Below are 15,158 nucleotides of genomic sequence, written 5' to 3' on the forward strand. Positions count from 1 at the left end.
GAATCATTTGCAGCAGCTTGGCGAGACATCCCTGTACTCCACCCATGTGTCACCAGATGTGACAAGATCAAAACCTGGACCAGGAGTCGTGCTGCATACTCTGCCAGATATGCTGAGATCTTAGGGATGTTGTACAAAGTGAATATGAAACACCAAGAGATAGTTGCAACAGGGTCAGTGAAGGATAACTGCTCATCGATCAATATCCCTGTGTACAGACTTGGCTGCTGCTACCGATAATGAGCCGAGCTGAACAGAGTTGGGATGTTGAATACACCGTCCAGCTGGGATGACAAGGAGGTCTGTCTTTGCCAATTTGAGATGGACATGATGTTCCTTCATTCGTTGATAACATTACTAATGTCTGTTAAGAAATCAGAATTGCTGCTGTCTTCTCCTACACTGTTCTTTGTTAGTTGACATGTTTGACTTGCTCATACATAATTATTTAGTTGGGAGTATAAAATGATTACTTCAGCTCATAAGTGCATTATCATTTTCTATATGTGCTATCAACGGTGGCGCAGTGGGTAGTGCTGCTGCCTCGCAGTAAGGAGACCCGGGTTCACTTCCCAGGTCCTCCCTGCGTGGAGTTTACATGTTCTCCCCGTGTCTACGTGGGTTTCCTCCTGGCGATCCTAATATTGTCCCTAGTGTGTGCTTGGTGTGTGTGTGTATGTGTGTGTCCTGCGGTGGGCTGGCACTCTGCCCAGGGTTTGTTTCCTGCCTTGCACCCTGTGTTAGCTGGGATTGGCTCCAGCAGACCCCCCTGTGACCCTGTAGTTAGGAAATAGCAGGTTGGATAATGGATGGATGGATATCTGTGCTATCATGATAACTGTATAATATATATAAGTTAAGGTCTGTGATAAGGTTTGCATATTGATAGCTAGAAATCCACAAAGGGAGAATAAATGAATCCCATTTCAACACCTACCAGGTGTCATCATCAGAGGAAAATGATTAGACATTCAGGAATCAAAAGCAATAGAAGGCAAAAGAAGAAGGGGAAGGTAGGTGGATGTAAGAGGGGGTGATTAGTAAGGTAGGGTTTGGAGGAAGTTGCTCAATAAAGTATATTATTAGGATGTTCTTCTTTTTAAAGGCTTAAATGTTTTTTTTTGTATGATACCGGTTCGGCCCCTGTGATGTCACGTCCGGGCTCGAACCAATGATTGACGAACATGGGCCCGATCCTTATGACCTCACTTCCTGTCTTCCCCTTTTAAAAGCCTGCCCTTTTTCCCTTTTCCCTCAGTCTTGTTCTGGGCTCAGTTGTATGCACATCAGTGCTGTTTATTTGATAAAAAACGACTTTGCAGCCAGAATACCATATTATACGGGTGGCTGCCCCAATCCTTTATCTGTTTATGTCTCATTTTTAAGACAGTGGATGTATCTGAGACCATGGGTCTTACCTTCTGACAGAATTGCGATGCTCTTGTGTATGTATTGTGCGTGCTTTTGATGTTTGCTCCATGAATACAGCTGTGCATGAACCACATTGTATGTTGTAAACCGAATTCTGTGTCTCTGCTGCAGAGTTCTTGCTTTGGCATTAAAAAGAACTGTCCTTAGAGTTTTTAATGCTTTATATGTTACTTTAACGCCTGATCTGGAAAGGATGCATGCTGCGGTCTAAGATACACCACAGCTACTGTACATATTGCCTTTTAATTCCTGTATGTCTAACCATTTTCCTCTGATGATGACACCTGGTGGGTCTTGAAAGTTCAGGAATAAATGACTATTATGACTATTTTATGATACGTGATTCATTTTTTTCCCTTTGTAGACATATATACGCACATACACTCTATATATGTCTGTAACCGCAATGAAAAAAGATGAAGTGCTTACTTTCTTGAACTAGAAAGGTTGGGGTTTTAAAATCCAGAACTTTAGGATAAAACCTTCAGTGAAGTGTGATTGCTAAAAGACTGCATGTGGACAAATGATTTTCTGAGTGCCTAATGACAGTTTTTGCTTGTTTTTAAATTGTCAGACTTATATAATCCAATTCAGGGTTGTGTGGGATCAAACATTACAATACATGTGCTATCATACAGAAAATAATAATTCTGATGATCTTCAAAACATGAAGTTTACAGAATTAACAATTGAAAAAGTTGCAGCCAGAGTCCTAATGAAGAGGACCCATTCAAGTGATTTTGCAATCTACTGTTTCAAACCTCTTCACTAATATTACTGACAAAAATGGCAAACACATAAAATAAAAAAAGAATTACCACTACAAACTTCATTACAGCCTTCTAAATCGACACGAACAATATTAAATCTATCCTAAAATCCCTTTGCTGAGTTTACAAAGCTGTAAGGTCACACAGAAAGAGGTCTGAAGTGGGAGTTCCAAGTCCATAAATCCAATTACTGAGAATCAGACCGCAAGCAAAAGCTTGCTCCTTAAATATGACTCAAAGTTTACGTCAGATGAATTCTGAAGTTGATTACTTCTAATGGGATGTGAAGTGCTATGTAAACACCTTCTGGGCTGATGATTAAACCAATCACAGCAACAAATCACGCAGGAGAAGGCTGAATTTGATCCTGTTTAAAGAGCTGCTCGATTGTGAGATTCAGGCCCAACAAAGTGGCAAGCTTCCAGAACTAGCTTTTAAATTCTGTTGAAACGAAAAAGCGAGCCATCCCTGCTTATGTTTAACAACCCACCGGCCTTATTTTATACAGCCCCTTTTATACGGTACACACGTGGAGTTGTTCAGGTCACACAGCAACTCAGAAGTGGGGATTGAAGCAGCCAGCCTTGAGATTTAAAGTCTAATGTCTTAGCTGCTAGAACGGACTGTCCACTATCGGAACAAAAGCTGCACATGACAAGGCAAGAAGCGTATTAAGGACTGAAGCCAGGAAGCTCTTCTTTACGCAAAGAGTTGTGGGAGTCTGAAACAAACTACCAAGATATGTAGACAAGCAGAAACCCTGAAACCATTGAGCTTGACAGACTGATTGGTCTCAAATTGGTCAAAGTTCTTATATTTGATGTTCTTATGTTCTCAGGAGCTTATTAGAACTGCAAATATTTCCTATATTTGACAACCTGACTCTGTGATGGTTAGTCCAATTTGTTACCAGTGGGCTGGTAATATCAATTCAAGAGGGGCCCACCAATACAACAAGCTAATTAAAGGGACAGGCTCAGTTATAGGATGTACTCTGAACCCCCCTGGAGGGCGCAGCAAAGGAGAGAACTAAACATTTTGAACAGTGCTGCACCTCCTCTCTTTGACATGGCAACACTGTCAACAAACGATTCAGCAGAAAAACACTACACGGGCTCCACTATACAAACAGCAATACGCCTGCATAGCACCTCACTGGGACTGACAAGTCAGAGGTTTTCTTTCGTTTTAATTTTCTTGCTTTTTAGTCATTCTGGTGTGTGTGTTTAGACCATATTTTGTGTGTATAATTATCTTTATCTACCTATTATGGATTTACTAGGGGATTTGCCCCCCAGCCTACGCTACACGCCAGCCACTTCACATCTCTGCTGCTCGTGTTGTGAACAGGGGGGGCTGAATGCACCCCAAGTACACACAGTCGCTCCTCCGAAACCCCCTCTTAAACGGTGATACAATGGGAAACAAATACAGCTTTTTTTTACCTCCTCTTTTCTCTATCAGCTGCTGCTGCTGTGCCTTGTGATCTGCATCTCACACTGCGCTTCGAACATTTAAAAGCCTATACAGCAGCTGTCCTACTCTTTGTCTTTTATTTCCGGCCCTGGGCGTGGTTAAATCTCTTGGCACAAAGTCTCGTCTCGTGGGTTGCGAGTTCTTGATATTTTTTAGTTGATAATTTAAAACGGAATAAGAATCTGAAAATCTAACGACATCACATTAAAGTTCGATAAATTCTGTAAAGAATGATACCAAACATATATGTAGGTTTTAAAATAAGCCCAATTAAAAGCGTGACAAAAAACGTGACATAAAAAGTCGCATAAAATCGTAGCACTTTTAGGCTTAGGATTTTATATATATATATATATATATATATATATATATATATATATATATATATATATATATATATATATATATATATATATATATAGGGTGGTCCAGATCTAATTATGCAATTTTCATTACGCTATAACTTATTAAGTTTATTACATAGAAAATCACCCGAAAAATCCCACACCATCGAGAAGTATGCGAACTGACGACATGAAGAATCGTGTTCGCGCCGAACTGGAATTGTCCCTACATAAATCAAAGTCATCTACACGATCTGGATCTCCATAATTAGACCTGGACCACCCTGTGTGTGTGTGTATATATATTTTTATTTATATAATATAGTAGATTTATATAAAAAAGCTGCTGTAAGAAGCCAAATCTTTGCCTGAGGACAAATAAAGTTGTATCTCCCTGCACATCTAAAACAGTTGAGCAAACTGCATCTTTCCTAGGCCTAAAGGTCAAGTGCATTTAACACGTATACCCACCTTGATATTCTCTTCCACTTCCATGTGACCCAACAGTTTTCCGTTTATACTGAACATGCAGAACGATCCCTTTTCATAGTAGACCAAACAGTGTCCTTCAGTCGAGCACTGGACAAGACGTGGCTGCATGTAGTTTTCTGGACTTTCCAGGGTACGCAACAGGTCTCCATTCATGGAATGTATCAAACAGGGACCCTCTGATGTAGGGAAGAGAGAGAAAAAGAAGCAGTTAGCCGACGAGTAAAGCGATTTCTCTTACAAAGATGACCACTGCATGAAGAGTACTTCTTTCCATCTGAAAGAGATTTCATTGGTTATATTATTTAACAGTTTCAAGCCTTAAATTAATGTTAGTGTATATTTAAAGTAACAGAAATACATGAAAGTATGATACAAAGGCATCATTTTAGTGTGTTGAAACATTTTGTGTCTTGAAAACGTATTTATATCCTTTTCTTGCTTCCTCTACTCCTTCAGTCAAAAACTTTTAATTTTGCTTCTAATGTGAATTTGCTTTTCTGTTTTTTGATTATTGTCTATATACACTGCTGAAAAAAAATTAAAGGAACACTTTGAAAACACCTCAGATCTCAATGGGGAAAAAAATCATGCTGGGTATCTCTACTGATATGGACTGGGTAATGGGTTAGGAACGAAAGGATGATGGAAATGAAATTGATCAACCTACAGAGGTCTGAATTCAAAGACACCTTGAAAATCAAAGGGGAAAAAATGATGTGGCAGCACCTCTTGTTAATTTCATGAACACCAAAGCAACTGAAACGGATTAATAACCCCCTTTGTTACTTAACTGACCAGATCAATAGCCCAGAAGTTTCACTGAATTGATGCTATACTCGGATTAAAAAGTGTGCCTTTCATTTTTTTTTTGAGGCCAAATGTCTTTCTGATTGCAGAGTTACGATTGGAGTGCTCTGAATGTCTGTTTAAGATTCTTAGTTTGATCCCAACTGATTTTATGCTGGAACGCTAGATCTATTTTGGCAGGCAGGCCACTCCTGGGAAGACTAAGTACTGTTCAGGGTCTTTTCAGTTTGGAGATTATGGCTCTCATTGTGGTTCAGTGGAGTCTTAGAAATAACTTTTAAGACTGATTGACAAACAGCTTCTTTCTGACCTCTTTAGGAATAATCTTTGATCACTGCCTTATTGGCTTGATGAATCTTTGTCCTTCTGACTCTGATGAGAAGGGTCAAAATAAGCGAGGTTCACATTGAGCAGTACTGGCTAAAATCAAGCATGGCTGTGTTTAATCAGCTGACTCTAAATATCTCTTAAATAGGGAGGATTCAATTAGGAGGCAATAATTTGTCATACAGTGCTAGTTGGCACTGGATAATGTTGTCTATTAGAAAAATGAAATAAGTCAAAATATGTGGTGCTTGTCTATTTAACACCAGTAGTCGCAATGGCTTATAGGGAGTTCCAGCACATGGCACAGTGCACTTGCGTTAATCTAGTTGAAGCCAAGGTCAAATTAATGTGGACACCCCTCTGGAGGACTGTGCCACTGTTGAACAACGTGCCGTAGTGAGGTTTCTTTGGGCAGAGGGAGTGAAACCTGCAGAAACTCGCAGAAGAAAGTTGGCTCAGTACAAAAGAGAAAACAGCACAACTCAGCGAAACGTTTATGAATGACTAGAAAGGGTTTACAGTGGGGAAAATCAAATGGAACCAACGAAGTTCGATCTGGTTGACCCTCACTTCCATAAAAGCCCACATCGACATCAGACAAGACCGATGGATTATGTTGTCCACTGTTGCTGCACACTTGGATATCAGCTGTGGATCTGCACGCTATCGAGCATGAGGACTTTAGATACAGCGATGTTTGTGCAAGATGGGTACTCAAACAGCTATCTGATCTGAATTTCATCAGGTGAACCAACAAACATAGCGGCCCTGATTCCAATGATCATTATGGCAATTAAAGAACACAGGAGACAGAAGAAAATAAGAAACAAATAACAAAGGAACCAGAGGATGCTGCTGGATGTGAACAGTCAAGGCCATCAGAACCTCACAGTACTAGAAGTCAGCACAATTAAAAAGTGCCAGAGACAAATGCAGTAGGAGACCTAATGGATGCCAACTAACAATAAAGGTTTTCTAAAATAAATGGAAATCTACAAGACGACAGGAGAGATGTGAAAAAGAATTCCAGAGTCTGAAGTCTTTTATCTCTCAGTAGGAATGAAAAGACAAATGGCAGTTTTAGTTATTTGTAGCAAGAGTGTTACTTGTAAGGCCAAATTGAATGTAACAGCATAGCCGCTAACAAAAAAATGCAATCACTATGGAATATGATAGGACCCTGGGGAGGAAATTTAGGAGCCCGGATGCTGGATGTAATCGAGATGAAAAGCCAAGTGCAGGGAAGAAACTGGCAGCCTTTTCACCTCTGCACATTCAATGAATTATTCAAATCTGCCTGAACAAAAAAAAGCAGGATGAAAATATGATTTATAGAGAAGGAGAAAATAGAGTGGTGTCAAAAGCATCACATCGGTTACACGCGACAAAAGCCAGGAGTTTTAGAGTACACTGCTTTAATAGCAGTAAGCAGAAGTGCTTGTGTGGCTGTGAGATTGCCATTATCATCTGAATGTTGTAAGAGAAGACCACCTTACTTTAACGTCTGATTTTACCCAGTAGTTTGGTGGATGGTGGGACCTTCAAATCTCGACTTGATGTTATTTTGAACAATCTAGGTGAGTAGGATGAACATTCTTGTAGGGGTGAATGGCCTGGCCTTGTCATAATTGCTCTAATTTTTTAATCAAATCGGATGGTAAAGAGGCTGTGTAAAGCCCAAAATGAAGACTCCTCAACTCTGAATTATATAGTCTGGAGAAATACTATCAAACATCAAAAATATGAGAGTTAGTTCTGCAAGCTGCTGTGTGAATTTAAGCTCAGTTTAGACTCGGTGGAGGCCAAATCAGTTCCAAACATGATGGGCCAGTCTAACACCAGCAAAACCATGGAGCACCAGGCCCCTCATGGACCCCGTGATCATCAGAGGGTACAGACCTATAAATACCTGGAAGTGCAGCTGGATGATAAATTGGACTGGGCTGCCAATACTGATGCTCTGTGCAAGATAGGACAGAGTTGACTATACTTCCTTAGAAGGCTGGCGTCCTTCAACATCTGTAGTAAGATGCTGCAGATGTTCTATCAGACGGTTGTGGCGAGCGCCCTCTTCTACGCGGTGGTGTGCTGGGAAGGCAGCACAAACATGAAGGACGCATCACGTCTGGACAAACTGGTGCGCAAGGCAGGCTCTATTGTAGGCACGGAGCTGGACAGTCCGACATCTGTGGCAGAGCGACGGGCGCTGAGCAGGCTCCTGTCAGTCATGGAGAATCCACTGCATCCACTGAACAGGATCATCTTCAGACAGAGGAGCAGCTTCAGCGACAGACTGCTGTCACCGTCCTGCTCCACTGACAGACTGAGGAGACCCCACACTATACGACTCTTCAATTCCACCCGGGGGGGTAAACGTTAACATTATACAAAGTTATTGTCTGTTATACCTGCATTGTTATCTCTCTTTAATTTAATATTGTTCTTTATCAGTATGATGCTGCTGGAGTATGGGAATTTCCCCTTGGGATTAATAAAGTATCCATCCATCCATCCATCCTGAGGACTGCTCCTATTGTATAGCATCCAGAGGAAGTACAAATTCAATTTATTACGTGTTCATGGCAAAAGAAAACCAGTTTGTAATTTGTAATACTGTCATGATTTGTATTTGTTTTTAAATTTTCTTTGGTTCAGTTTTGTGAGAGTTAATTCTTCTTTCCTTTGGGGATTTTGGACTATAAGTAATCTAATTAGTTACTTCTTTTGTGGTAACAGGTTTGTTTTAAGGTTGAACAAAAACACATTTAATGTTACATTGTGATGTCATTTTGTTTTTCCCTTTGCTGGCCAAATTGCTATACAAGACAGCTGGCAGACTTTGCAGCTCCTGATGTCAGCATTGACAGGATATACAGGTTAGAGTCTTTCTGGGTGTCCGAGATTCTGGATTACTGCATAAAGCTTTTGTGGAGTTTCTGCTGGTGTTTGTAGTGATTCAAGGCTTTGACCAGATCAATTTTAACTTTGATTAAGGATTATATGTTGACTTTAGTACATCAGGTTATTTTAAATTATGGCCTCCATCAGTTAAGAACAGGTACCTCGTAAAATGGCTATTGTAAGACATGAACTGCTTGGAAAAAGATTAAATATTTTAGAGACAACAATCTAATCCATTTGGAGATATTAACTGCATGAATTTTTTTTCTATCTTTATATTTACTAGAGCCTATTCCTAGATTACTACAAATGTACTTATAGACTGCAGAAACCAAAATGAATCAACATTGTTAAAGCCACTCTTAAGAATGGCAATTTTAAAATAACCAAATGAAAATCAGGTATAGAGCAGTTGTTGGAAATAAGAAAAGAGGAGACTGCCTGCCATTGGCTGCTGTGATAATACAAACGTCAAACTAAGATGACAACTAGAAACACCAAAGTAATGTAATCCAAATACAAAAACCAAAAAAGTGTGAATTGGTGAGGATATTGTACCACATGACAGAGTTTGACTGAATTTATATGGCATTTGGTTGATACAGCAGCCAGAACTGGCATGTTTGATGTCATTACAATATTGTCACGTCCTTCAACAAGTGGGCAGCAGTTGTGGATGAAATCACATCAACAGGGAGAAGTACAGGTGTGACCACTGCTGTTTGAATCCCCTTTTGATTTGAAACTGTTTACTGCACCAGTGACGATCATGAGCTTGGCCTCGGAGATCTTTTTGCAACACCATTTGAGCTCAAAACTTTAGATGACAGCATTTGGTCTTTATTGCTTCAGAAACTGAGTTTTTGAACTTGAGGCTCCAATCCCAGGTAACAAAATATACACCAAAAATATACTTGATGGCCAAATGTTTGTGGACACTTGACCATCACACCTATATGAAGTTGTTGGACGTTCCATTCCAAAACCATGAGCATTAATATGGAGTTGGCCCCTCCAGTGACTATTGTAGCCTACACTCTTCTGGAAAGGCTTTCCACAAGATTGTGTATGTAGGGGAATTTGTGCCCATTAAGCCAAAAGAGCATTTGTGAGGTCTGGTACTGCTGTTGGATAAGAAGACCTGCCACATTTCATAAGGTGCCACATTAGAGGTTGGGCATCAAATTAAAAGAAGTGGCAGTTCAGGGTGATGTTTTTTTAAATGGGTGCAGAATTGGCTCAGACACAGGAAGCAGAGGGTGATGGTGCGAGGAACCTCATCAGAACTGGCTGATATTAAGAGTGGTGACCAGCAGGGGGCAGTGCTAAGGCCATTGCTATTTTTAAAATCTATAAATGATTTAGATAGGAATATAAGTAACAAGCTGTTTAAGTTTGCAGATGATACCAAGATAGGTGGATTAGCAGATAATTTGGAATCCGTTATATAATCACAGAAGGACTTGGACAGCAGACAGGTTGGGCAGATTTGTGCCAGATGAAATTTAATGTCAGTAAATGTAAAGAATTACACTTAAGAAGTAAAAATGTGAGGTTTGAATACACAATGGGCGGTCGGAAAAATCAAGAGTCCACCTTATGAGAAGGAGTTAGGAGTCGTAGAGGACTCTAAGCTATCAACTGCCACACAGTGTGCAGACGCCATTAAGAAGGCTAACAGACTCTCAGGTTATATAGCGCCTTGATGTGTGGAGTCACAGGAGGTTCTGCTCAGTCTTTATAACACACTGGTGAGGCCTCATCTGGAGTACTGTGTGCAGTTTTGGTCTCCAGGCTACAAAAAGGACATAACAGCACAAGAGAAGGTCCAGAGAAGAGCGACTTGGCTGATTCCAGGGCTACAGGGGTTGAATTATGAGGAAAGATTAAAAGAGCTGAGCCTTTACAGTTTAAACAAAAGAAGATTAAGAGGAGACATGAGTGAAGTGTTTAAAATTCTGAAGGGAATTAGTACAATGGATCGCGACTGTTAATTTAAAATTAGTCCATCAAGAACACGGGGACACAGTTGGAAACTTCTTAAAGAGTAAATTTCGCACAAACATCAGGAAGTTTTTCTTTACACAAAGAACGATAGACACTTGGAATAAGCTACCAAGTAGTGTGGTAGACAGTAAGACGTTAGGGACTTTCAAAACTCGACTTGATGTTTTCTTGGAAGAACTAAGTGGATAGAACTGGCGAGCTTTGTTGGGCTGAATGGCCTGTTCTCGTCTCGAGTGTCCTAATGTTGTTACAATCAGGATTATAATTTATCTCAAACATGCTCAGTAGGGTTGAGGTCAGGGCTCTCTGCAGTTCACTCGAGTTACTCCATCTCTTTATGGACCTGGTTTTGTGTGTCAGGGCACAGTCATGCTGCCTTCCTCAAACTTTTGCCACAATGTTTTAAGTGCACGGTTGTAGAAATTTTTTTGTATGGTGTAGCAATAACAGTGCCCTTTACTGGAACCAGGGGCTTGAGCCCAAACCCTAAAAACAGCCCCAGATCATTATCCTTCACCCTCCAAACTTTACAGTAAGCACTATGTAGTCTGAAAGTCAGCGTTCTCCTGGCATCGGCCAAACCCAGATTGGTCCATCAGGCTTTCAGATAGTGATGCATGATTCATCACTCCAGAGCACACATTTCCTCTTCTCCAGAGTCCAGTGGTAGTGCGCTTTGCACCACTCCAGCCGATGCCTGGCATTACTCATAGTGATCTAGGGTATGCGTGCAGCTACTTGGCCACGGAAACCCATTTCATGAAGTTCCCGGCACACAGTTCTTGTGCTCATGTTGCTTCCTGGGGCAGTCTGGAACTTTGTTGTGAGATGCCGAAGAGCATAGGCAATTTTTACAAAATTTATGCTTTCGGACTCTGCAGCCCCTCTCTTTCAGTTTGTATGGTTTATGACATTGTTGCTGAGCGGTTGTTGCTACTCAGCATTTCCATTTCACAATAACGGCAATTACAGTTGACAGACGCAGATCTAGCAGAGCAAAAATTTTGTGTACTGACTTGTGACAAAGTTGGCATTCTTTCAATCATTCATTCATTTTCCACCACTTATCCAAAGCCGGGGGGAACATTCTTAGCAGTGAGGCCCAAGTGTAATTTACCTCAGCCACACTTGGCCAACTCATACTGTGGGATCCCAAGGTGTTCCCAGGCCATCTGGGAGAAAAAATCCTTTCAGTAAGCCCTGGGTCTTCTGCAGTGTCTCCTCCCAGTTGGTTGTGCCCGTCAAACTTCCATAGGATGGCACCCCCAATTGGCTCCTCTTAATCTGGAAGATCAGGGGCTCTACTCTGAGCCTCTCCCGGATGTTGACACTTTTAACCCTATCTCTAAGGGAGAGCCCAGGTACTCTGCAGAGAAAGCTCATTTCTGCCACTTGCACCTGCAATCTCATTCTTTCAGTCACTACCCAAAGCTCATGACCATAGGTGAGGAATCCTATGATAGTGTGATATTTACTGAGCCCTTTGACTTCAGTTGAGCTTTCAACACCATCATCCCTCAGAAGCTCACAGGGAAGCTGGGTCTGCTAGGATACAACACTTCCCAGTGCAACTGGGTCCTGGACTTCTTGACAGAGCGACCCAAGACCGTCCGTGGCAGAAACACCATTTTCATCACACTAAGCACTGGTGCCCCCCAGGGCTGTGTACTCAACCCACTTCTGTTCACTGTGCGGACTCATGATTGTATAGCTGTGTACAGCTCTAGCACCATCATTAGGTTTGCGGAAGACACATTGGTGGAAGGGTCACATCAGCAACAGAGAGGAGTCAGCTTACAGAATGGAGATATGACGATTGCCAGATACAATCTGTCTCTCAATGTGGACAAGATGAAACAGATGACTGTTGACTTCAGGAAAACCCATGCGGTCCATGACCCACTGCACATCGAGGGCCCAGAGGTGGAACTGGTCAAGAGTACCAAATTCCTTGGTGTTCACCGGGCAGCTAACCTTATTCAGTCAATGAACACCACATCCATAGCCAAGAAGGCACAGCGGCGGCACCACTTCCTTCGACGGCTGAAGTAGACAACACTATCACCCGAGATCCTCCCCACATTTTACAGGGGCACCATCGACAGCACTCTAACCAGGTGCATCACTGTCTGGTTTGGGAACTGCAGAGTCTCTGACTGTAACGTCTTACAATGGATAGTGCACACTGCAGAAAAGATCGCTGGGTCCTCACTGCTCTCCATTGAAGACATCTTTGTAACGTGTATCTGCAATCCCACCCCTCCCACAGACTCTTTGTCCCACTTCCATCAAAAGGTACTGTAGCATCCGAAACAGTTCAGCCATACAGAAAAACAGCTTCTACCACCTGACTGTCCGGACTCTGGAATCTGAGCCCCCACCCTCAGATATGCCCCTAGTAGTGAATTTATATGCATTACAAATGTTATACTTGTCACTACTGCTGCTTATTACTAGTTTTACTGTTATTATTTATTTATTTATATCTATTTCAAAATATTACTATCTATTGTATTTACTTACCTGTTATTCACTTTTAATTATTAATTTATCTATTTTAGTATAGGATAGTTCTTTTACCTGTCCTTATGTATATTTTGCACTGCGGTCCTGGGGAATGTTATTTCATGCCAATGTATGCTGCAATACAGTGTATGGACTGTATGACAATAAAGCCACTTGACTTGACTTAAGTACACCCCATTCTACTGGCCTTGTTACCCATTGGAGATTGCATGGCAAATGTTAACAATGAAACACCTGAAATCAATAATTTGGAGGGATGTCTACATCATTTCTGGCCATATAGTGTATATCAAGAATCAGCATTCAAAGGAACTTGTTCTGAAATCCGTAGAATAGACCAAAAATGGAAAACCTTCTTCAAGGAAAGGTTCTGAAAACTAAACTAAAAGTAGCCCGAAAAAATAGTTATCTTTTGAGAAGTAAAAATGAACATTTTGAACAAACTGTGAAGACAGTCTCATAATACATGAGCTCCTCACACAATAGACTATGTGAATGGAACATGGGGGTTTGGAGTCATTTGGCTATATGGCATATGTTTTAACACTTGGTTCCTCAAAAGGCTCCCAATATATCTATAACTAGTTACTCCAGGCTGAATGAAACCGGTGAATTACACTCAGTAATTCTTTTCTTAATTATTGGAAGACCCCTTTTCTTCTTCTTCTGAATGCTCCTGTTAGGGGTTGCCACAGCAGATCATCTTCTTCCATATCTTCCTGTCCTCATCTTGTTCTGTCACACCCATCACCTGCATGTCCTCTCTCACCACATCCATAAACCTTCGCTTAGACCTTCCTCTTTTTCTCTTCCCTGGCAGCTCTATCCTTAGCATCCTTCTCCCAATATACCCAAGCATCTCTCCTCTGCAAATGTCCAAACCAACACAATCTCGCCTCTCTGACTTTGTCTCCCAAACGTCCAACCTGAGCTGACCCTCTAATGTCCTAATTTCTAATCCTACCCATCCTCGTCACACCCAATGCAGATCTTACCATCTTTAACTCTGCCACCTCCAGCTCTGTCTCCTGTGCCACCGTCTCCAGCCCATATAACATAGCTGGTCTCATTACCGTCCTGTAGACCTTCCCTTTCACTCTTGCTGATAACCATCTGTCACAAATCACTCCTGACACTCCTCTATAACCATTCCACCCTGCCTGAACTCTCTTTTTCACTTCTCTTCCACAATCCCTATTACTCTGTACTGTTGATCCCAAGTATTTAACACTAGAATTACCAGAGCCAACGAAAAAACTCGTAAATCCGGCCCAACAAAAATACCTTCGCACATCTCCGTCAGCCTCTTTTGACTTGTAAATGTGTCGATAAGCCCAAGCAGCCTGCTATACCATCCTCCCCACAGCCTCAGAACGGGCAAGAAGTTTTCCCAGTTTCTGCCTTGATTGATTATCTGGGAGTGAGATACCCAGAATTGTAAGGGGAAATAATTTGATGTGTGTTATGTGTCTACAACAATCTATATAAACACATTATTAAAACAGAAACGTTTTTCATGTTTTAGTAATAAATGAGAAAATGTAGACATGAACTGTACAATGTGTGAAGGCTGATGGCCAAATATCAAATAAAAACTTTCACAAAAGGTGCAAGTACGACATGATAGCTTCCGTGGTGCAGCCGACAGAACTGCCGACTTATAATCCAGAGGTTGTGAGGTCAAAACCAGCTCCCCCACAAATTTATCGTTTTCAGTAGCAAGCTACTCTTATTGTTAATATTGTACAATAAAAACATATGTTTGATTTGTGTCTGTAACACAAAAAGACACAAAACTCCTCCACCTGTACAACTCCACTCCCCTCATCCTCACCATTCCACTGACCTCCCGCTCCTTTGCACACATTTATTCTGTCTTGTTGTTCCTACTGACCTTCATTCCTCTCATCCCCATCTCTAATGACATGAAATGCTATTCTAGTCTGTTCACTAGGCTTTGGGCTATGTGGACCATGTATGAGCATGAAGTCTGAGGAAGGTGGAACATAAAACTGGACATAACAGATGTGAATGAACAGAAAGATGTGTGGAGTATCATGGAGTGACACAATCACTT

At 41.3% G+C, this 15,158-nt stretch overlaps 1 protein-coding gene across 6 annotated transcripts in view; it reads right to left on the reverse strand.

The window, feature by feature from the left end:
* The window catches only part of lrba (LPS responsive beige-like anchor protein), a 792,225-nt gene that overhangs the window by 35,786 nt on the left and 741,281 nt on the right, over positions 1-15,158 (reverse strand). For all 6 annotated transcript variants that reach the window (XM_039750242.1, XM_039750239.1, XM_039750241.1 and 3 more), the window contains one exon: positions 4,493-4,689. In XM_039750242.1, the coding sequence (XP_039606176.1) occupies positions 4,493-4,689 (197 nt within the window). The remainder of the gene's footprint in view (positions 1-4,492; positions 4,690-15,158) is intronic.

The sequence above is a fragment of the Polypterus senegalus genome, chromosome 4 (assembly GCF_016835505.1).
Source record: "Polypterus senegalus isolate Bchr_013 chromosome 4, ASM1683550v1, whole genome shotgun sequence".
NCBI lineage: Eukaryota > Metazoa > Chordata > Cladistia > Polypteriformes > Polypteridae > Polypterus > Polypterus senegalus.